The sequence below is a fragment of the Falco punctatus genome, assembly GCF_963210335.1.
Source record: "Falco punctatus genome assembly, chromosome: 1".
NCBI lineage: Eukaryota > Metazoa > Chordata > Aves > Falconiformes > Falconidae > Falco > Falco punctatus.
The window spans coordinates 71,182,366-71,207,623 of record NC_137580.1 but is presented as its reverse complement, the minus strand read 5'-3'; the positions used below and the strand labels follow the sequence as shown (position 1 = coordinate 71,207,623).

Here is a 25,258-nt window from a genome sequence, read left to right as displayed (position 1 = left end):
TGAATTAGACTCAACTTGGGGAAAATTAGTTAGTTTTGTTCATGACAGTAATTGCTGAATAATCTCCCTGTCCTTACCTCAACCCACAAGCCTTTTGTTGTATTTTCTCTCCCCTGTCTGGTTGAGAAGGGGAGTGGTGGGCACTTGGTAATCAGCCAGGGTCAAGCCACCACAAAGTAGCACATAGCTTCCCATGCAATCTTTTACTGCTATACATCCTTGCTGTGGAAAATGCATGGTGAAACACTAAGTCTCTGAACAGGTAATCCCTAATACAGGTCAGTTTGATTTGGCAGTTCTACAATGTGGCTAACCCTCAGCACATTGAAAGTTAGGGGAAATCTTTGATTTCTACTTAAAAATAGAAAAAGCCTACAGAACATGAAATGCCCCCACTACCCTGACCCTCAGTTAACTTAGAACTGCGACATGGGCTTAGTAATCATTCTGCTAAAGAACCTTTACAAATCTTGGAGACTTTTTTAGAACTTCAAGTCATAAATCAAGCAACATCGAAGAAACATGATTTTTTGTTCAGGGCTGCTGTTTCAGCTCACCTGGTAACCCATGGCAGCTAGAATTAGACAACAGAGTGCTTTATGAACCCAAACATAAGAGAAAAAGCAGTTAGAGCTATCACTGAAACTTGAATTATTTGGAGTTAAAGCAGTAATCTTATAAAACTTTTTCTTCTCACACATACCAACCTGCTTTGGACAGACTTCATACTTGTTGCCAGTATGAACAAAGACACTGGAAGCACAGAGGTGTTAAAAGTGAACTACTTAGGTACTGTAACAAACTATCTGGGTAAAATTGAGCATTTCTATGCAGATTTTGTTCACTGCCTATTTTGTATTAATAATCTAGCCCTTAGAATTTGTTCGGTCCTGTAAAAGTGTATATATCTCCCATCTCATCTTGTAGCAGTCGGAGGAAAATCAGCATCTTTCACTGATTTTATCTACCGACTGTGGTTCAAAGAGAGTGTAGCAAGAAGAAGAGCTGGTCCAGATAAGTGTCCTCAGAGTGACCTAGCTCACAGCAAGCAGTGCTGACTCACCTGTATTGGTGCTGCACACAAGCAAAGCCTGCAGCAGGGTGGGCACCCTTGTCATGCCCTGATATTTTAAAGTGAAGTACTCAAACACACAGACCTAAGTTCTGGTCTACTGAAGTTAATGGATTATTTAGCTGTTAGGAGAATTGAAAGAAGGTGTTCTGACATGTTGTCTAGTGCTTTGCTTTGCCTTATTCTTGAGACAGATTAGTTGTGTAAACAGTGTTTAAAGAACCTGCAGCTAATACCTGATTTCCTATGACCAATGGCAAAGAATCTATCTGCTTAAGCCCACGACAGAAAAAGTGCTATGTAAGGGGAAAGCAAGGTGCAGATCTTTTTGCCAAAACCAAAATAAATTGAATAGAACGATCTGAAAATTATCAAGATTGGTAACACAGAAAGATATAAATAGCATGTAGTATCCTTCAGAGAATCCTTGAAAAAACTCAAGAGTTGGAGCATTTTCCTCTGCAATATGAGTACTCATACATGTAATCATCTTTGACTTAAAACAGTTTGGAAACTCAGCACAATTTCATACCTGGTTTGATTGAAGTTACTCCCTGCCCAACACTCTCCACAACACCAGCTGCTTCATGCCCAAGAATTATTGGAAAAGGCATAACCAGTCCACCAGTTATCACATGGTCATCAGAGCGACAGATCCCTGTGGCCACAATCTGATTTAGAGGAAAGACAAGATTGTTTTAGCATTTAACTATGTCATGTTATATGCCGAAGTGAAATGATATCATGTACTTGGAGAAGTCACTTGCTTCCCTCCAAAATCACCTGTGCACACAAAAAAATCTACAAGTAAAATTTTGATTGTGTGATTCATGATTTGCATGGTTTGTATTAGTCTTTAACAAAATGCCTTGCTTTGTAGATCAATGTTTGCTATGCACTACTGAGCTCTATAGGGAGCCTGATTATCTGGCAGAACCTATGTTCTAGCAATACAATCATATATGAAGGACAGAATAAAATTATTTCTAATATCTATATATAAATACATGAATTGAAAAAGCTGGTAATACAGAAGTATTTCAAAATTATGTAAATATAGATTAACTAGCACATTATTTCTAAACAGAAATACATATTTTATGTTCCTTATTTTTAGATTATATTGGAATATATCATATAATGTTATATAAAATATGGTATCACGGTATAACACTATTATATATAACACTATTATATATAACACTATTATATATAACACTATTATATATAACACTATTATATATAACACTATTATATATAACACTATTATATATAACACTATTATATATAACACTATTATATATAACACTATTATATATAACACTATTATATATAACACTATTATATATAACACTATTATATATAACACTATTATATATAACACTATTATATATAATCTATTTTAAGTATACATTATGTTATATATGCAAAAACTTAGGCTAGCTACACATAGATCACATTTTGCCTTTTCTTGCAGGTAGTACAACGGTATTTCTTTTGAAACATTCAGGTATGTCGTTAAAACTTTTATTCTGACAAATGGAGTTATCAACCCCATGAGAGGGTTCTCCTCACTTGTGTAACACTTGAAATTGCTCTAAAATGAAAAGAGCCGCTGTATTCCACTGTAAAAGTTCCTGAAATGTAACAGATGCTCAATACTCATTTAAAAAAGAAAGCTCCCAGCCCTACTGAGTTATTTCCTAGCACAGATTCAAACAAACTAAAAGAGAATGTCTTGCTCCATGCTACAAGAGATTCAGATTTTTGCCTTGTCCTGTAGTTTATTCAGCCCATTAGAAGCACAGGTGTCTTAGTAAACAAAACCCCAACCCTAATTTTTTTTTTTTTTTTTTTTTTTTTTTTTACAAGAACCTCATGATCAAATTTAGGACTTGAAGCACATTCTGTAAGAGTTCACTGAATAGTAACTACTCACCTGTATGTTTTCTGACTGGATCCTAAAAGTTTATAGAAATAATTCTAACAAACAGCGAGATAGAATGCAGGTCATAATAGTTGTTTTAAATTTTAATTTTAGTACCTTTATGCGAACTTCATGTGCCTTTGGTGGGGCAACTTCCACTTCCTCAATAGAAAAGGGTTTATTGGCTTCCCACATTACTGCTGCTTTGCATTTAATAACCTGCAAACAGAGAAAAGAAAAAGGGAATAGCACTAGCATTTACAAGTCACCACAGAGACAGATACTTACATTTCTACCTGTGAAATTCCTGCTCATATTGGGGGTGGGTGGGTAAATTACAGGAAAAAAAACAAACAAAAACCCCCAAGTGCAAAACACAAAAAAAAGCCAACACCAAAGCACAGTGTAAGCGCATTTATTTCCCCCCCCCCAAGATCATGTCTGACTTTGTTCATATTTCTGTCATATGAAGTTTTCAGCAACATGTATAATAGTCTCCTAAGATAACTGTATACCTTATCCATCTTCATTGCTCCTCCTCTGTTTCTAACTTCCTTGGAGAATTATTTTTGCTGTGTTGGATTACTGGTGTGTATTTGTGTCTTCTTTGAGATGGCACACTAAATGATGCCATATACTGGGCTGTGATAAAGTCTGTATTGCCTAGAACTGCCCGTGTTGGGAACTGACAAAATTGTTCAAAATGGAATTCAGAGCCTAATACTGTTTATAAATGTTTTATTACAGCCCAAATTCACCCATGAGGTGATGGCTGAGGGGACACCAATGTAAAATGACATAGCACTATACAGAGGTAATCTAACAACAGTCCCTTTAGTGCAAGATTATCTGTGCTAAGGTACCTTGCTTCTCAAAAGGAATATTTAACTCAAGCGGGGTTACTCCCAACACCCAATATAGCGTTTTTTCTGTTAGGCTGTAGTTTGTCCATTAGCTCCGCAGGCTTTGTCCAGGTGCTGACGAGCCTCAGGGCTCCTCTGATAGTCTGCCACAGAGAAAAATGCACTCAGAAAAGAGAGGAGAATTGTCCACTCCTCATCCCAGGCTCTGAGGCAGGTTTCCACCCTGTAAGCTCACTCCTGGTGTATTCAAAGGTAGCAGGGCTTCTCTGTCCCCATATTCATTCCTGCTCTTCCTTGGTGGTCTCTGCCCATCCCAGGACTTTAAATGACTCCAGGTCCTGAAATATGATTTTCTATTTCACCATTATGGTGGCACTCTTAAGTCTTCAGTCACTGCGTTAAGTCCTACTGATTGCAGACATTCAGGTGGCATTATCTTGAGAGGGAAATGGAGGCAAATTGAGTCCATAATGCAAGATTAACACATGAGTAAGTATCTTGCATGACTGGGACAACTTAACACCAGTGTGCTGCAGAGTTCTCAGGTCAAGAAAACCAAATAAAACAACTTTTTAGTTTTAAAGCTTTTGAAATAGAAGTAGAAATAATGTCTAATTATCAACAAATTATCAACTGGTTACAAAGCAAATAATTACTAGGAATAAACATAGGAAATAGTGCATTTTCAGCAGCCAAACCTAAAGTGGGAAAGAGCACAACACTTTGAAAAAGACAGACTCTAGAGAGGTTTGCATTACATTTAACATTTCATGTGTCAAATGCAAGCATGATTAGTAAAAAATTCACCAGTGAGGCCAAAGATCACATTTTAAAGGGTCACGTTTTCTAGGGAGCTTACTAAAAAAAAAAACCAACAAAAAACCAACTTCTGTATTTATACTGTATCCCACACAGCACAATAATGATTTCACAGCCTGCACGTGCAAAACACACTGTTTATAAGAACAAAGGTAGCCAAGAACTGTGAATTGCTGAGAACAATTAGACACTGGTTAACTATGTGTTCTTCTGATGGCTGACTCCCTGTGAGCTTTTACTGACTGTAACAGGATCCCACAGATGCACCAACAGCACACTATCACCCATTTCATCTATTAAGGCAAGCACTAGCTGGAGTAACAGGGTGTTTTTCAGCTCTTACATTCTACCAGCCTTACAAGTTACTGCAGCAGGGGAGGATAAGTCCAGAAACACACCCTTTTACAGAGCATAAAGATTATGCTGCTTGATCACATAAACTGCACAATAACTCACCTATTACTCCAAGATAAACATAGTGAAAACAAGGCAGTTTAGCTATATCACCACACTTCATTTACTGTCCTCAGTCCAAGGCTGGGCAGAGGACTGAACTCAGTGAATTTACCTACAAGTGAACTGCAATTCGTTTTACATTTGAGGTATCTCAGAATTAAAGAGAGCAAAATTTTTCCCCCTCTTATTTTGTTTGGTTTTAGAATACTGAAGACAGCTGGCAGTAAACAGCAAATGATCCTGACGCTTTCTTAAGGCACATTCCAGCAAGGTACATGCCTTCACTCATTTTCCATATCTGGGTTCCTGTCCATCAACCTCTCTTGCATGTCTCTGTGTGTATGTTGGTATCTCTCAGGTATTGCAAGAAGCAAAACATACTGTTTTCAGCAGTGGTATTAACCTACATCTCTCTTGTCACTTACATCTTTGCTAGCAAGTAAATACTAATTTCAGTCCCAGCTCAGTACTGCATTACATGTGATACTTTTCCTTTTCATTAGCTAAAATGCCAGACTTTTTATACACATATTCAAATTTCATGATTGTTTTAACATCAGCACAGTTACACCCTGAAATTTAACACAATATTAACTGTCGGGTTTCTTTTAGAACACAAACTGATATGAATTATAAAGAAGCTAAAAATAGTTTTAATCACTGTGGGATCTTAGAATGGAAAATGATAGAGCTGATAAATACATTGATCTCAATACTTAATACATTGTATCATATTAAAAACTGTCCAATCAAAGATTAAAATTAGTTTGCTAACCCTGGGGAAAGGAAGATTATTCTTATTCTGGTGCTGTCACCTTAAGTTAGCCCAGTGTTTAATAAAATAAATTATTGCCTTGAAAAGTGTAACAACCATTTCCTAGGAGAGTACAGCAGCCTACAAGTAAAGGCAGCTCTGCTGTACTAGCTTCCTCCAAAACTATCAGTGCTATACTACCAGGACTTACGGTGTTCCTGGAAAGAAACTGCATTTCAAACTGCTTTCACAGTGGCAGTGAAGAACCTTCTCAAATATACACTTTTGCTTACTTTGCCTGCCGTGCTCATGTTGACCAGCGTGTCTGTCTTGCCACCACTGACTTCGCGCACCAAGGAGTCGCTCAGCTGCAAAGCTGTCAGGTTGCCGATACCCCAAGCCCTTCCAACACACTGGGAGCCAGTCTTGTGATGTGCTCCTGCAGGTGCACTGCTCTGGCCTTTTAGCCAAGCCTCTCAGCTCAGAGTCCCGCCCTTAATCAGCCAAAGCGCTAGAATGAAAACAAACCACCCACCCGCAGAAACCTGGCTCTTTGCAGGGCTTCTGCCTCCCCGATTCCCTTGTCACACTCTGCCCCACCCTTGTCGCATCCCACCCACGGCGGAGCCCTGGCTGGAAGCTGTCCCCTCTTCCCACCTCCCTGGGAGCCTGCCCTCCAAACCCACTGCTCCCAGTGGCACTGTAGCTGCAAAGAGAACAGGGCACAGTGGCTCTTGAAGTCTCAGCGGCACGGACACAGTGAGAATGCGAAGGCTTTGCTGAATCCCTTTGCTGACGCTCACAAGAGCCCAGTGGAGATAGTAAAATATCAGTTGAGAAAGATTGGATGGCCAACCTCACAAAGCAAAAATGATTCATACCTCTTGCAGCTAGAGGAAAATCTGGTCCCTGACTCCGTGCATGCCCCAGATACCCAGGCTTGTCTGACCTGAGCGTGGAGTGATGGCTAAAGACCTCAGAGCAGAAGGCTGGGCTTCTCTGGGAAAGTGTATGCAATACCACTATCACAGAGGATGCTTTGTCATGTCAAGTTGAAAATTTGTGAGGTGTGGTGCAATTAAAAAATTGGTAGTATAACACAAAATGTCAACAATATGTATATAAAAACCCCTTTAAATTCTCAAAAGTAAGGACTTCAAGGTGGAAGACATAATCTGTGCCCTCTGTGTCAAAATATATCCAAAACAACGTGACTTACCTTCCTGTAATGTGCTGACAGTTTTACAAAGTCTCAGGAGGTAAGACCTAGTGACTTGTACTTCCTAGAAAAACTTGCTTGTATCAGAAGGAAGATTTCTAGTCCAGTCTATTCCTTGACAGTTATCTTTCTCCTTTCCTCACTTCTGTATTTACCATCCCTCTTCCTTATTGGTCTCGCCTTTGATCCCTTTATGTTTCCTTTGACCTCGAAACTCTCCTCATCTCTTCAGCTATATGCATATCATTCCACAAAATGACTTTTTCAGGGAATGGAGCTGAGGCCCTCCGGAACCTATCTTCTTTGGCCAGAGTGGGTATCTCCAACTGGGAACACTGGGCAGTAGATGATGCCTGCAGCCTGTGCAGGGGTAGGTGGCATGGTCTTTAGGAAGAAGGTTGCCAGAAAAAGGACTGCATATCGTGCCAGTGAAGTACAAGCCGACTTGCATAAATATGTTGCAGAAGCTGCTTTATTTGCATTGCTGTGCCAGATTACTCAAGATCTGGAGCGTGGGGCCATGGCCCGAGGTGTAAAGTGGCCTTGGCATGCAGGGAAGCTATAGTACCGCCTCTTTTACTACTTGCTTACACAAGCCCTCAGGTTCAACACTTTGTCCCAATACTTGCAAGAAAATGCTTAACTGATACTTGGCCCCATCCTATTCCCTTTTGGGGCAGTTCACTATGAAGAGAGTTTTTCCTTATGTTTATCTATGCATTGTATTCCTTCTTACACAATTAAGATATGGTACGTAATTCCCTTATCAGCTTTTTATCTCACTTTGTCCAACTGAACATGTGGCAATAATATTCTGTCTCCAGTGATTTATTAACCTCAGCAGATCGCAGTGAAATGTAGTGACAGAGGCAGAAGAGAAGGAACACATTGGAGTTGTTGATGGCTGGTGAGCTTGCGCACAAAAGTTAGGAGCAGTGAACAAAGGCCCGTTCATGCAACTCCAGGTCATCTTTACTTGGGGGCTGTAACTTGGGCAAAGGACATGAAATGTTGACCATGCTCAGCAGCCTGTAGCCATCGCTACAGTTTCTGACTACAGGCACTTGTAGTGGAAGGTGGTTCTTCTTCACTTTCATTTATTTCACAGGCACTACAGCCTGCTTCCCATTTCTCACTCCTGTCAGAGTTGAGCAGCCTTGCATCGCTTGCTTTCCTCAATCAATGCATGAAATTGACTCCAGGTAAAAAGAGCTAGTGGTTTCTGAAATGGCTTTATTTTAATGTAAACAAAACTAATTCTTCTGCACTGAACTTGACCCAATTTAACAGGAGAATATTAAAATCACAGCTCAACTGACTTAACTGACCAAAGGGATATTCCATACCATATGATATCTGATCAGATACAAAAGCTAAGAGAAAGGAGGAGGAAGAGGGGGCATTCATTATTTAATTTTGTCATCCAGAGCAACCACTATGTGTATTGAAGCCCTGCTTCCCAGGAAGTGGCTGGAAATCGCCTGCTGATGGGAAGTAGAGAATAACATCTTTTGTTTTCCCTTGCTTCCACGTGCATGACCTTTGCTATTGCTTTGTTAAAATTTCCTTTATCTTGACTCACAAGTTTTTTTCCATATTTTTTTCTCCCCTCCCTGTGGAGGAGTGATAGAGCTGTTTGGTGGGCACCTGGTGCCAGCCTAGGTCAACCCACCACAACATTTTACACTATTTGAGGTAAAAATGGAGTAAAAGGGAATGAGCATGAATCAACAATTTTATTATTTACTGGCTTTAGGAGTGTCAGTAGTAGATGCTGTTGTTCCAGCTAACGCAGCCACCTTCTTGGAAGGGAGGCAATTAAGCTATACATTTCAAAAATGGGCCAAAGTTTAGTCAGCTGTAGATTTAGAAGTCATACTGAAGTCCAGCTCTACATTTCAGAGTAATTAATCACACGAAGAATGTGTGCTTACTCAAAGCTTATTTTAAAATCCCCATGCGGAGTAAATGGATACTGTCCAATAACATGAACCAACAGAAATAACAGTGTGGTGAACCTATGATCTTCAGTGTCATTACCTAATGAGCTGCGTGCTGGATCTACCACATATCCCGAGCAATAAAGAGTTCTGTTTAAACAAAGAAATGCTGCAACTCTTGAAACTTCTCCAACCTTATCCTCCAGCTCTAAGGATTTAGGAATGCCACCTTCAGGATCTATTTTACAAATAGGTAAATGCATTATTAATTCACACAAGTCACCTAAATCTGCCCAGCACACAGCAGAATCTTCCCCTAGAAATTCTGTGACAGCACTTGCACTGAGGTACCACCTTACTGATTCAAATCAGATTAACCTCCAAATGTGTTGTTACAGCCACCTACATCATTGCAAAGTAGGCATCAGCAGCATGACAATACCCATAAAACAATAGATGTTTACATCATCATCCATCTACTGATTTTCAGCTGACTATGCATTTGAATAGTTGACACCTGATCTTTCTCAAAGCTTCCAACGGGAAGGTCCAAGTTATTAAGCAGTTTCAGAAAAGGGACTGATGTCAGTAGGTAACAATATTTCAAAGGAAAGCCCAATAGTCCCAGGCTGTGCTTCAGTGTATTTTCTTCTTCAGTTCCTTGGCTCTGGGGTGAAAAAAGTGGGCACAGCCAGTCTCCCAGCTGGCAGTCAGACTGCTGCAAGAGTGCCCTGAGCTGAGGTGCTAACAGGGGTTTTTGGAATAACCAGTCAGTGTAGATCCCCTCAGCCAGCTACACCTCTGTGCAGCATGCCAACTTGCACTGCAAAAAACACTATTGGTGGCCAGCATCTTGACAGAAGCCCCTAAGATATGGGTATTCAGGGAAGTTCTTTGCCACTCAAATCATTTAGATGCCCTCCGGCAGAGCAAGTCTAGAATCAAACACAGTTGCTCCATAAGCAAACATAGAATCAATGAGGATATATGACATGTGACTGGAGTCTATGTGGAAACCAAATAAAAGATAAATTTACCCGAATCCAGTAAAAGGACAAGCGGGGGGGGGGGGGGGGGGGGGGGGGGCGGGGAGCAGTACACTAACCTGCAGTAATATAGTGTTTTGGAAATTGCCACAACGCAGATCCAGATGAACGCTGCTGGGGTCCCTGACTTCAGAAATCTGGCAGATTTTTTACATCCCACCCATAACCAGGGGCGCTGAGTAACAGCGGGAAGGGAACAAGACAACAGGCTTACTTACAGCACTTTGCTGTGACCTCCTCACTGCATGCTGCTAAAAGAAAGTTTGCCCATTTCAGCCAGAAGGTTTGATTTACTGCCATATCCTCTTAATGCTTCCTGCTTCTGAGACTTTCTTTTCAGATTCATTGAGCCATACCTTCTCTATTGCTTTTCTAATGTTTTCTTAGACAGGTGTAAAGATCTCTGGATGTATTCTGCTGCTCAGCAGCTGCTCAGGATTGCCGAGTACTCTGGAAGTACCCGAAACTTTACAAAGCTCAGCGATGAAAATCAGAGCTTTCCTAAGCAGAGCAATAATGCCTGATGGTAAAACACAGTGATAATATCCTAGAGCTTCTGTGCAGCTCTTCTTTTTAATGTTCTTTCCTCCATCTCCATGGTGGCCAGGAAAAAAGCTGACTTAAACAAGGAAGATTCAAATTACACTTCAGAAAAAAAAATTTCTCTGGGCATGGATAGCAAAAAAGGTTGCTTGGAGATCATCCAGCATTTTGAAGGTCTTTAGGAACTGGTTAAACAAACATGCCAGAACCGATCTCCTCTGGGGAAAGCAGGGTGAAGCAGAGAACATGCCTGCCTGTTTTTCTACAGTGATTTTAACTCTGTACAGCTGAACCTGGAGGTTCAAAGAAGGATCTTTCTTTGAGATATGTGCGAGAGCACTGCATGTAAATAATTATTTCTGTTATCACAAGTGAATGCGTTGCCTTTTCCCATTATAAAACAGTACAGTGATTCCTCTCTGCTTTCAGAGCAATACCTGAAATATGCTAGTGTGTCCATCTTGCAATTCTCAATAATACAGCCAAGCATGTAGGTAGCAAACAAAGAATAAACATGCTTTCTTAAATAACATGCCACAAGCTAGAACACCAGAGTGCCAACCAGCGCTATAAATTGCGTACAATATGTAAAAGAAGTTTGGCCTCAGCCCATCGGCGGAGCCTGCCCTGAACAGACGCTGCACACGAGGGCCAGCAAGTTCACACAACAAAGACCGATTCTGAGTCAACGTGTGAACCTCGCTTGAGCCACAACATGTGGAGGAGCAACCGGCACGACTCACAGCTTAGCTGCTCAGGGCAGAACTACTACTATCACTCTAGGAACATCCCCCATCCTCGGATGGTCCGCCACATACCAGGTAAGACTTGCTGAGGGACCACACAGAGAGCCAGGACAACTGCCCTGGCACGCACAGAGAGAAATGTGAGCGTAACCACCATTTTGTTCCAAAAGTACCCACTGCTGCCGTTTCCCATTTCTAAGAGGAGCATTTCCGCAGAGGAAGCTGCTACCTTCATTTCAATCGACTAAGCAGCCTTACCTGTCCTCAGCGAGCAATAACCTCAGCTTAGCCGCACTAAACTCTTTACAAGGTGCAACTACTACTCTTGCACCAAGACAACAGGTAATGTTTAGCTGTCACTACTTTCGGCTTAGTATGTGAACAGAATCAAGGTGCTGAAAATCCTCCACCAGCTACTTCACAGCACTGCTGCTTTGCCATGTGAAACCCAGTTTGACTGGTATTCCATCAGAAAAACAGCGGCTCCTTATGAAATTCCTTTGAGCCTGGCTAAGAAAGGAGGGTTCCAGTTCTCCGTTAAATGCCGCGGCTCTCATTGAAAACCACAAGCCTGTTCTGAAGACAGCCGGACAAATGACACTTTTCTCCTGATTGGCACCGCTCAGGGAGTGGGCTTCACCCCACCTGCCCACTCTCCAGGTCGTACCTGGAGCATCATTACTGTTGAGGTAGCGGCTGGTCACACCGTCCTCCCTAACAGACTGCTTATGGCCCTCTGCCACCTACCCAAGTATGCCAGGTTTACCCAGGGTTTACACACCGTTCCATCAGCCCTGTATCAGGGCCTACAAACTTCAGGTCCGATACCTCCCTTTTCCATCCTTCCAGCACAGAGTCTCCTTGGAGATCACCTGCCAAGTTAACTGCGCATGTTTATTGTAGGAAAAACTGTACCCTTTGGTTTCTTGCACAGGATTAAACAACACTCTGGTCTGTGCTGAAAGCAGCAGCCTGCCAAGAAGACACCCAGAAGGACGTGCCGATGTTCCCGAAAGGCTTGGAAGGAACTCTACTGTGCCTGAAAAGGTATGGGGGGGAAAAAAAAAAGGAAAAAAAAAAGACATGGCTCTTTGTTGCGGCACACTCTCCCTCACTTCTCAACACTGTAACCTGAATTGATGGTCTCCGATTGCTAAGGAGGACAGCGCAGAACCAAAAAGAGGAATGTGAGCATCCCACGTGTAGAACATAGAGCTTGGAAGGGAGATGGTGTCAACAGTACGACAGCTAAACTATAACTGTATCATGTTCAGATCATTAACGCTACTCTGCTTTGGTAGTACTGGGGAAAAAACATTGCACTATACAACAAGCAAGCCCAGGAGAAAGCCTCCTCCCCTCACACACAAAGCTTCTTTAGATTACTTACTGCCAGCAGTTTTCCTTGGGCTGACACCGTTCTCTAGAAGCAGCACACTGAGGTTCAGATGCAACTTTGCAGCTGTGCTCATAAATTCCAGTAAAGGATTCCTGCTGCCATAACTCTTTAGCCTCGAGCTGCAGGCTTAATGGCTTCCTCACCTGACTTCCACCAGTAGTTACCCGGCGTCACTCTCATTCTCCTCCAGCGTTACGCATTTGCCGTAGATATGTACTGCGATTCTCGTCGACTGTGTAGTAGAAGCTGTAACAATTAACCTAATGCAGTTAACCTACAGGTGTTCCTGTTCAAGTGAGCGACAGTTTCAGATGTGTTTTCTGCTGCACACCCTTGCTGGGGACTAGTGTTAGCCCTACGTTTCACACTGCCTTTAAGGGCTGCAGAAATGGAGTCAAGCCACTCCTTGACACGTTGCTTTCTCTTTTGGAGGAGCTTCTGTAGAAACGATTCCAAGCCTCTGCACAAGCTGCACACAGATTGGGACTCCAGGACACGCCTCTCCCCCAGCGTTCCTCCCCATCCGTCAGCTCGCGCTACAGTGCTCGCGTCCAGGGGAGTTCTGACCTCTGCGATGTGGATCGGGAAATTAAGGTAAATCATGAGTGCTACAGTAGATGGCTTCTTTTTTCAGTTTCAACCCCAACTAACTCTTGGCAAATGCTTTTCATAAGGCAACAAAATACACATCCAAAAGAGCTACTCCTTTTAAAAGTGACAAAACACCTTAATATTTTTATAGCACTCTAGTGAGAAAACCAGGGATCATCTGTGGGGAAAGGAAAGCGTGTCAAGGCAAAATGCCAGTAGTACTGGCAGATTCGGATGCCTTAAGAATACTTCATCCTCTCACCTTCCACTGAAGTCAACAGGCTGAGCTGAACAGCTGAGATCCACCACTCCGCTGGGAATGTGCTTGCACCGAAGCCAGGTGCCTCGGCGACTATTTGATGAGCTTGAGCCTGGATCATCACAGAAGAGATCAGATTAGCTCACCCCCCGTCTGACATTTGCCAGGTGCCTTCAACAAACCAACTGTCTTGGGATGTTCCCAGTCTTAGACATTACAGTACCGAGTGTGCCAGGCAAGTGCCCGAGGCAAAGACGACTGTGAACATTAGGGACTGCTACTACCGGAAAGGGAAAAAACCCCACAGGGTAACGGTAATAACAGCTACTAGTCTGTTATTCAACCTCAAAAACCAAACTCTACAACAGATAGCAACTATTAAGAGACAGGGGGCTGCCTCCCTGCGCACACAACCCTTAGGAAAGGCAGAAACAAGAAGGCCTGGACGTCTCCTTTGCTGTTCTCACTTGTTCTCCACTTCACCCCCAGCGTTTGGCCTCAGCCCATCGGCGGAAGAGCCAGCCTGCCCTGAACAAAGACGCTGCACACGAGGGCCAGCAAGTTCACACAACAAAGACCGATTCTGAGTCAACGTGTGAACCTCACTTGAGCCACAACATGTGGAGGAGCAACCGGCATGACTCACAGCTTAGCTGCTCAGGGCAGAACTACTACTATCACTCTAGGAACATCCCCCATCCTCGGATGGTCCGCCACATACCAGGTAAGACTTCCCGAGAGACCACACAGAGAGCCAGGACAACTGCCCTGGCACGCACAGAGAGAAATGTGAGCGCAACCACCATTTTGTTCCAAAAGTACCCACTGCTGCCGTTTCCCATTTCTAAGAGGAGCAGTTCTGCAGAGGAAGCTGCTGCCTTCATTTCAATCGACTAAGCAGCCTTACCTGTCCTCAGCAAGCAATAACCTCAGCTTAGCCGCACTAAACTCTTTACAAGGTGCAACTACTACTCTTGCACCAAGACAACAAGTAACTGTTTCGGCTGTAACTACTTTCGGCTTAGTATGTGAACAGAATCAAGGTGCTGCAAATCCTCCACCAGCTACTTCGCAGCACTGCTGCTTTGCCATGTGAAATCCAGTTTGACTGGTATTCCACCAGAAGAACAGTGGCTCCTTATGAAATTCCTTTGAGCCTGGCTAAGAAAGGAGAGTTCCAGTTCTCCGTTAAATGCCGCGGCTCTCATTGAAAACCACAAGCCTGTTCTGAAGACAGCCGGACAAATGACACTTTTCTCCTGATTGGCACCACTCAGGGAGTGGGCTTCACCCCACTTGCCCACTCTCCAGGTCGTACCTGGAGCATCATTACTGTTGAGGTAGCGGCTGGTCACACCATCCTCCCTAACAGACTGCTTACGGCCCTCTGCCACCTACCCAAGTACGCCAGGTTTACCCAGGGTTTACACACCGTTCCATCAGCCCTGTATCAGGGCCTACAAAGGTCAGGTCTGATACCTCCCTTTTCCATCCTTCCAGCACAGAGTCTCCTTGGAGATCACCTGCCAAGTTAACTGCGCATGTTTATTGTAGGAAAAACTGTACCCTTTGGTTTCTTGCACAGGATTAAACAACACTCTGGTCTGTGCTGAAAGCAGCAGCCTGCCAAGAAGACACCCAGAAGGACGTGCCGATGTTCCCGAAAGGCTTGGAAGGAACTCTACTGTGCCTGAAAAGGTATGGGGGGGAAAAAAAAAAGGAAAAAAAAAAGACATGGCTCTTTGTTGCGGCACACTCTCCCTCACTTCTCAACACTGTAACCTGAATTGATGGTCTCCGATTGCTAAGGAGGACAGCGCAGAACCAAAAAGAGGAATGTGAGCATCCCACGTGTAGAACATAGAGCTTGGAAGGGAGATGGTGTCAACAGTACGACAGCTAAACTATAACTGTATCATGTTCAGATCATTAACGCTACTCTGCTTTGGTAGTACTGGGGAAAAAACATTGCACTATACAACAAGCAAGCCCAGGAGAAAGCCTCCTCCCCTCACACACAAAGCTTCTTTAGATTACTTACTGCCAGCAGTTTTCCTTGGGCTGACACCGTTCTCTAGAAGCAGCACACTGAGGTTCAGATGCAACTTTGCAGCTGTGCTCATAAATTCCAGTAAAGGATTCCTGCTGCCATAACTCTTTAGCCTCGAGCTGCAGGCTTAATGGCTTCCTCACCTGACTTCCACCAGTAGTTACCCGGCGTCACTCTCATTCTCCTCCAGCGTTACGCATTTGCCGTAGATATGTACTGCGATTCTCGTCGACTGTGTAGTAGAAGCTGTAACAATTAACCTAATGCAGTTAACCTACAGGTGTTCCTGTTCAAGTGAGCGACAGTTTCAGATGTGTTTTCTGCTGCACACCCTTGCTGGGGACTAGTGTTAGCCCTACGTTTCACACTGCCTTTAAGGGCTGCAGAAATGGAGTCAAGCCACTCCTTGACACGTTGCTTTCTCTTTTGGAGGAGCTTCTGTAGAAACGATTCCAAGCCTCTGCACAAGCTGCACACAGATTGGGACTCCAGGACACGCCTCTCCCCCAGCGTTCCTCCCCATCCGTCAGCTCGCGCTACAGTGCTCGCGTCCAGGGGAGTTCTGACCTCTGCGATGTGGATCGGGAAATTAAGGTAAATCATGAGTGCTACAGTAGATGGCTTCTTTTTTCAGTTTCAACCCCAACTAACTCTTGGCAAATGCTTTTCATAAGGCAACAAAATACACATCCAAAAGAGCTACTCCTTTTAAAAGTGACAAAACACCTTAATATTTTTATAGCACTCTAGTGAGAAAACCAGGGATCATCTGTGGGGAAAGGAAAGCGTGTCAAGGCAAAATGCCAGTAGTACTGGCAGATTCGGATGCCTTAAGAATACTTCATCCTCTCACCTTCCACTGAAGTCAACAGGCTGAGCTGAACAGCTGAGATCCACCACTCCGCTGGGAATGTGCTTGCACCGAAGCCAGGTGCCTCGGCGACTATTTGATGAGCTTGAGCCTGGATCATCACAGAAGAGATCAGATTAGCTCACCCCCCGTCTGACATTTGCCAGGTGCCTTCAACAAACCAACTGTCTTGGGATGTTCCCAGTCTTAGACATTACAGTACCGAGTGTGCCAGGCAAGTGCCCGAGGCAAAGACGACTGTGAACATTAGGGACTGCTACTACCGGAAAGGGAAAAAACCCCACAGGGTAACGGTAATAACAGCTACTAGTCTGTTATTCAACCTCAAAAACCAAACTCTACAACAGATAGCAACTATTAAGAGACAGGGGGCTGCCTCCCTGCGCACACAACCCTTAGGAAAGGCAGAAACAAGAAGGCCTGGACGTCTCCTTTGCTGTTCTCACTTGTTCTCCACTTCACCCCCAGCGTTTGGCCTCAGCCCATCGGCGGAAGAGCCAGCCTGCCCTGAACAAAGACGCTGCACACGAGGGCCAGCAAGTTCACACAACAAAGACCGATTCTGAGTCAACGTGTGAACCTCACTTGAGCCACAACATGTGGAGGAGCAACCGGCATGACTCACAGCTTAGCTGCTCAGGGCAGAACTACTACTATCACTCTAGGAACATCCCCCATCCTCGGATGGTCCGCCACATACCAGGTAAGACTTCCCGAGAGACCACACAGAGAGCCAGGACAACTGCCCTGGCACGCACAGAGAGAAATGTGAGCGCAACCACCATTTTGTTCCAAAAGTACCCACTGCTGCCGTTTCCCATTTCTAAGAGGAGCAGTTCTGCAGAGGAAGCTGCTGCCTTCATTTCAATCGACTAAGCAGCCTTACCTGTCCTCAGCAAGCAATAACCTCAGCTTAGCCGCACTAAACTCTTTACAAGGTGCAACTACTACTCTTGCACCAAGACAACAAGTAACTGTTTCGGCTGTAACTACTTTCGGCTTAGTATGTGAACAGAATCAAGGTGCTGCAAATCCTCCACCAGCTACTTCGCAGCACTGCTGCTTTGCCATGTGAAATCCAGTTTGACTGGTATTCCACCAGAAGAACAGTGGCTCCTTATGAAATTCCTTTGAGCCTGGCTAAGAAAGGAGAGTTCCAGTTCTCCGTTAAATGCCGCGGCTCTCATTGAAAACCACAAGCCTGTTCTGAAGACAGCCGGACAAATGACACTTTTCTCCTGATTGGCACCACTCAGGGAGTGGGCTTCACCCCACTTGCCCACTCTCCAGGTCGTACCTGGAGCATCATTACTGTTGAGGTAGCGGCTGGTCACACCATCCTCCCTAACAGACTGCTTACGGCCCTCTGCCACCTACCCAAGTACGCCAGGTTTACCCAGGGTTTACACACCGTTCCATCAGCCCTGTATCAGGGCCTACAAAGGTCAGGTCTGATACCTCCCTTTTCCATCCTTCCAGCACAGAGTCTCCTTGGAGATCACCTGCCAAGTTAACTGCGCATGTTTATTGTAGGAAAAACTGTACCCTTTGGTTTCTTGCACAGGATTAAACAACACTCTGGTCTGTGCTGAAAGCAGCAGCCTGCCAAGAAGACACCCAGAAGGACGTGCCGATGTTCCCGAAAGGCTTGGAAGGAACTCTACTGTGCCTGAAAAGGTATGGGGGGGAAAAAAAAAAGGAAAAAAAAAAGACATGGCTCTTTGTTGCGGCACACTCTCCCTCACTTCTCAACACTGTAACCTGAATTGATGGTCTCCGATTGCTAAGGAGGACAGCGCAGAACCAAAAAGAGGAATGTGAGCATCCCACGTGTAGAACATAGAGCTTGGAAGGGAGATGGTGTCAACAGTACGACAGCTAAACTATAACTGTATCATGTTCAGATCATTAACGCTACTCTGCTTTGGTAGTACTGGGGAAAAAACATTGCACTATACAACAAGCAAGCCCAGGAGAAAGCCTCCTCCCCTCACACACAAAGCTTCTTTAGATTACTTACTGCCAGCAGTTTTCCTTGGGCTGACACCGTTCTCTAGAAGCAGCACACTGAGGTTCAGATGCAACTTTGCAGCTGTGCTCATAAATTCCAGTAAAGGATTCCTGCTGCCATAACTCTTTAGCCTCGAGCTGCAGGCTTAATGGCTTCCTCACCTGACTTCCACCAGTAGTTACCCGGCGTCACTCTCATTCTCCTCCAGCGTTACGCATTTGCCGTAGATATGTACTGCGATTCTCGTCGACTGTGTAGTAGAAGCTGTAACAATTAACCTAATGCAGTTAACCTACAGGTGTTCCTGTTCAAGTGAGCGACAGTTTCAGATGTGTTTTCTGCTGCACACCCTTGCTGGGGACTAGTGTTAGCCCTACGTTTCACACTGCCTTTAAGGGCTGCAGAAATGGAGTCAAGCCACTCCTTGACACGTTGCTTTCTCTTTTGGAGGAGCTTCTGTAGAAACGATTCCAAGCCTCTGCACAAGCTGCACACAGATTGGGACTCCAGGACACGCCTCTCCCCCAGCGTTCCTCCCCATCCGTCAGCTCGCGCTACAGTGCTCGCGTCCAGGGGAGTTCTGACCTCTGCGATGTGGATCGGGAAATTAAGGTAAATCATGAGTGCTACAGTAGATGGCTTCTTTTTTCAGTTTCAACCCCAACTAACTCTTGGCAAATGCTTTTCATAAGGCAACAAAATACACATCCAAAAGAGCTACTCCTTTTAAAAGTGACAAAACACCTTAATATTTTTATAGCACTCTAGTGAGAAAACCAGGGATCATCTGTGGGGAAAGGAAAGCGTGTCAAGGCAAAATGCCAGTAGTACTGGCAGATTCGGATGCCTTAAGAATACTTCATCCTCTCACCTTCCACTGAAGTCAACAGGCTGAGCTGAACAGCTGAGATCCACCACTCCGCTGGGAATGTGCTTGCACCGAAGCCAGGTGCCTCGGCGACTATTTGATGAGCTTGAGCCTGGATCATCACAGAAGAGATCAGATTAGCTCACCCCCCGTCTGACATTTGCCAGGTGCCTTCAACAAACCAACTGTCTTGGGATGTTCCCAGTCTTAGACATTACAGTACCGAGTGTGCCAGGCAAGTGCCCGAGGCAAAGACGACTGTGAACATTAGGGACTGCTACTACCGGAAAGGGAAAAAACCCCACAGGGTAACGGTAATAACAGCTACTAGTCTGTTATTCAACCTCAAAAACCAAACTCTACAACAGATAGCAACTATTAAGAGACAGGGGGCTGCCTCCCTGCGCACACAACCCTTAGGAAAGGCAGAAACAAGAAGGCCTGGACGTCTCCTTTGCTGTTCTCACTTGTTCTCCACTTCACTCCCAGCGTTTGGCCTCAGCCCATCGTCGGAAGAGCCAGCCTGCCCTGAACAAAGACGCTGCACACGAGGGCCAGCAAGTTCACACAACAAAGACCGATTCTGAGTCAACGTGTGAACCTCACTTGAGCCACAACATGTGGAGGAGCAACCGGCATGACTCACAGCTTAGCTGCTCAGGGCAGAACTACTACTATCACTCTAGGAACATCCCCCATCCTCGGATGGTCCATCACATACCAGGTAAGACTTGCTGAGGGACCACACAGAGAGCCAGGACAACTGCCCTGGCACGCACAGAGAGAAATGTGAGCGTAACCACCATTTTGTTCCAAAAGTACCCACTGCTGCCGTTTCCCATTTCTAAGAGGAGCATTTCCGCAGAGGAAGCTGCTGCCTTCATTTCAATCGACTAAGCAGCCTTACCTGTCCTCAGCAAGCAATAACCTCAGCTTAGCCGCACTAAACTCTTTACAAGGTGCAACTACTACTCTTGCACCAAGACAACAAGTAACTGTTTCGGCTGTAACTACTTTCGGCTTAGTATGTGAACAGAATCAAGGTGCTGAAAATCCTCCACCAGCTACTTCGCAGCACTGCTGCTTTGCCATGTGAAACCCAGTTTGACTGGTATTCCATCAGAAAAACAGCGGCTCCTTATGAAATTCCTTTGAGCCTGGCTAAGAAAGGAGGGTTCCAGTTCTCCATTAAATGCCGCGGCTCTCATTGAAAACCACAAGCCTGTTCTGAAGACAGCCGGACAAATGACACTTTTCTCCTGATTGGCACCGCTCAGGGAGTGGGCTTCACCCCACTTGCCCACTCTCCAGGTCGTACCTGGAGCATCATTACTGTTGAGGTAGCGGCTGGTCACACCGTCCTCCCTAACAGACTGCTTATGGCCCTCTGCCACCTACCCAAGCATGCCAGGTTTACCCAGGGTTTACACACCGTTCCATCAGCCCTGTATCAGGGCCTACAAACTTCAGGTCCAATACCTCCCTTTTCCATCCTTCCAGCACAGAGTCTCCTTGGAGATCACCTGCCAAATTAACTGCACATGTTTATTGTAGGAAAGACTGTACCCTTTGGTTTCTTGCACAGGATTAAACAACACTCTGGTCTGTGCTGTAAGCAGCAGCCTGCCAAGAAGACACCCAGAAGGACGTGCTGATGTTCCCGAAAGGCTTGGAAGGAACTCTACTGTGCCTGAAAATGTATGGGGGGGGAAAAAAAAGGAAAAAAAAAAGACATGGCTCTTTGTTGCGGCACACTCTCCCTCACTTCTCAACACTGTAACCTGAATTGATGGTCTCCGATTGCCAAGGAGGACAGCGCAGAACCAAAAAGAGGGATGTGAGCATCCCACGTGTAGAACATAGAGCTTGGAAGGGAGATGGTGTCAAGCAGTACGACAGCTAAACCATAACCGTATCGTGTTCAGCGCTGTAACGCCACTGTGCTTTGGTAGTGCCGGGGAGAAAACAGCAAGCTATACAACAAGCAAGCCCAGGAGAAAGCCTCCTCCCCTCACACACAAAGCTTCTTTTGATTACTCAGTCACTTCTGCACGTGCCCAGCTGTGCTAGAGCCTTCAGCGGAGCAGGCTGGTAAGGCTTAAGGAATGTGTGGCCACACATCAGGAAACAGAGTTTTATGAATGGCTGGCCAAAGGCCAGTCACACACAGTGGGCATTACTCAGGTCTGCCTGCCAACTCAGACCACAGAGGCAGAAACTCATTCACACAAAGCCATGCAAATGGGGAACATTTTCTGAGATATGTAATTTCTATCTGAACAAGAGTAGGAGTCTGCCGTCTGCAGTAAATGGGGACGGAGCTTCTAGCAGGAGAGGAGCTGGCAGTGCTTTGCAACTTCCCTGCTGTCTTAGGTGTAAACACTACAAAGTCAGCTGGAAACCAGACAGCAGGGTTAAGTGACCACACACTGACAGGGCTGTGGTAATGACTTGTTGAATGGGCAACACTTGAACTTGAGCAAATGCTTTTGGGCTGTACTCATGACTGTCTTAATCCCATTCAAATCTCTGTCCTGAGTGTTTCCTACCAGCTGTCCCTCAGCACCACGCTGCAGCAGCTGAGCCTGAAAACCTTAATTACATCGCAGAGGCCTCACAGGATCACTACTGAACAGAACCAAAACTAAAGCAACCACATTAATGTAGTCTTTCAACAGCACGGTTGCATTCCCTCCATGAAGTTTGAAGCTGACAGGTCATGGAACAAACGTGATAAGAGCCAGAAGGGCAATAGTTTGCAAGGATAGTTACAATCAATTGCACCTTCTCACCCATTTCCCTTTCCAAAGCACGCGTGACTGTATTTGCTAGATGTCTGACAACAAAGCTCTCTCAAGGGCACTTCACCCATCCTAGTAATAAAGAAAGAACAAGGTTATGTTCAACGTGTGACTCAAGATAAGCATTAAAGCTGTTTGTGTTATGTTATCCTTGATCCCACCTGCCTGCCTTATTAGAGGCCTGGATTCACTAGCAGGAGAAGCTGAAGCAGATTCTTACAATCACGTCAGGGTGCAGCAGCGGCAGAGTAACTCTCAAAACTGCTCTGTGAGGCAGCGACGTTTCTGTGTCCTCTGATAAAATTAGATGGCCCAGCTTCTGAACTATTGCTTGTCCCTACCCCAAAAAGCTGGGAGTCTCTAGTCTTTACGATGTGTCTGCTGTTACTGAGAAGGTTCGGGTAGTACACTGACTTCAACAGTCACACATCCACGTCAACTATTGCTAAATGCTCCGTGAAGTCCTCAGCTTGCAAACTAAGCTTCTTCTGCAAGTACTGCTTTCTGTCCTTCTCCCGAGACGTAATCTTATCACTGCAGAGCTGGCCCACTCGAGAAATACGTGAACTCTTTGGAGTGCACAGCGAACGCAGAAGTAAGCAGGAGTTATGCACTGGATCGTGATGACTGAATACGGCCAAGTTTTCAGAGCCTTCTGAAAAACAAAAACAAACACAGAGCGCTAAACTCAGCTACCTGTGCAGCCGTTCCAAACAACGTCATGAAGCAGTCAAGAAGTAGAATAAAATGCATTAGAATAACACTGACTATTACCAGCTCTGTAACTTACTCGCTGTAGTTAAGTAAAGGAACACTTCAATTCTATCTGAGAACGACAGGAAGCCAGAAGAAATGCACTAACAGTGTCCTCCCAAGGAAGTCAGTCATGTCGCACACCTGGATTCTACAATTTACACCAGGGTAACCGACTTCCCCAACCCACACCCACTCTCCTTCTACATGAGAAGACAAGAAAAAATGTGTAACAGGTGTTCCCTGCAACAAAGTAAGATGAGATTAAAAATACTGAATCACTCAAATGTCCCCCAATACACATTGCTGGCCCCCTGACTTCTCAACCAGCTGCCCATTGCTGCAGAGGTAGGACGTACTACTTGGGGAGTCCACGACCTTCTTCACAGAGGCGGCCACAGACACTCGGGCATTAAACAAAGACACAGGACACAGCATGTGAAGTACGTGGCGGCACGTATATCAGGACCCAAGCAAAATACAGCACAAGGCCAAGACCGCTCAGCATGCTTTTTCCCAGGCGTGTCGGTCCATGGCCAGCCTACCAGCCTCCGCTTTCATGCTGCAAAAAGACGCCGGTGAGACAGGAGGACTGCCTCCCTGCTCTCTCAGGAGGAGTTGCAGCATCATGGCAAGCACTGGAGGGGTCACAAATCGCACAAGCACGCTTGCTTTTACAAGCTGTTCTCTCAGAACCTCTCACAAACGTCCAAAGCCAAAGGTTTCAGCGTCTCGCATTTGACCTGACGCTGGGGCAATTTTCATGTGCTGCAACTAATTTGGCTGTTTTCAACAGTAACTTCACACCGGACTCACCGCAAGAATGGGCCCTTCGGGGCTTCTTGAACACGTCACTTCACATAGCCGCAACCGGCTGCCTGAAAGCAAATCACCACTTTACTCTCTTAGGATCGTGTCTACAGCTGGTGAATACACTGATGAACAGCCAGGCACCTGAAGCATTTAGAAAAGGGTCAGTGCGCACATCGGTGTGAGTCCAGGACCGCAAGAACAGCCTCTTCTAGGTGGCTGCAGAACTGTAGGACGCTGAAAGGCTGAGAACGGCAGCAGCAGCCAGAGGGCTGAGCCCATCGAAACCCCAGTCTACTCTCGCTTGCTGTTCTATCTCGCCAGTGAACACATCCCGAGGACAGCATCCGGGAGAGACGACGCATGACCACAGGCATGAACTTCGTGACGCCTCAACTCCATGCGCACCATGTGCCAACCAAGGCACATGATTCGCGCTTGCGCAGACGTCCATCCTGCTCAAGCTGAAGTCTAAAGCATTGGCGTAACCCCACGCTTGTAGCTCATCTACCGACCCCAGCTATCTACACAGGGTATACAAGTCAGCGTGGCTCAGCTGATGAAGGCAGTTTGGTTGCTGGTGATTGTCTGTTGAGGAGCTCAGGAAAATTAGAATTTCTGCTTGTTTGTGCCGAGTGTTCATGCACACTTTGCAACGGCACTAGCGGAACAGGTTGTGAGGTCACCATTCACCACTTTCAAGAAAACTTAGGGCAGAAACAGAGACGGCGGGATCCATTCAAATAGCAACTACTAATGCTCTTGGGTAACGTGCCCAACTTGGTATGTAGAAAAAGTCACATTTAAAAGAATTAAAAAAAAAAAAAAAAGGGAATGCAATCGCTTCCTTGGGAAACAAAATTAATTCTACATTTGCCATTAGTTTATTTTTTACAAAAATAAGCTATTAATACGGAAGCTTCAGGGTAAAAAAAGCACATTTATCTTTGCCCTTCATGTCCAGAAACAGCTCTGGGCCAGCTACGGAACTATCGAGCATTGGGACAATCCGGTGTCACAAGGGCAGCAGATGGTCTTGGACTCTTGTCCTTGAGGTCTTGTCCTACAACTCCCCCTTCCTGCTGAACAAAAAGAACCCCTGAAATCGAGCAAGTTATTAATTTTTGTAAGTGTTGTAAAAGACAAGGTATAAGTAATTAAACAAACAAAAAAGCAACTAAAGCATATATAATCATCTTCACTAAACTTCTTAACCATCCTGAAATGCCCCAACCACTAAACAGTTTATCTAACCAATCCCAAGTATCACTTTGTTGAAGATGAGAAACTCCACCCTTCAGTCTTTGGATGCTAGCACGAATTGATTTGAATGATCTGAAAGGTTCATGCACCACATCCCTTCAAACTCTTCACAACCATGACCTTGTGCCAGAAGCAAAAAATCTATTGCAGCTCTATTTTGTAATGTCGCGTGGCGAACACTATCAACATCTAATAAA

General features: G+C 44.9%; 1 protein-coding gene across 1 annotated transcript in view; it reads right to left on the bottom strand.

The window, feature by feature from the left end:
- LOC308055311 (alcohol dehydrogenase 1) overlaps positions 1–25,258 on the bottom strand; it is a gene marked incomplete at its 5' end in the record, with an annotated part of 231,269 nt that overhangs the window by 7,934 nt on the left and 198,077 nt on the right. Inside the window, 2 exons of the mRNA XM_080369152.1 lie at positions 1,605–1,743; positions 3,117–3,218. Of these exons, the coding sequence (XP_080225278.1) occupies positions 1,605–1,743; positions 3,117–3,218 (241 nt within the window). The remainder of the gene's footprint in view (positions 1–1,604; positions 1,744–3,116; positions 3,219–25,258) is intronic.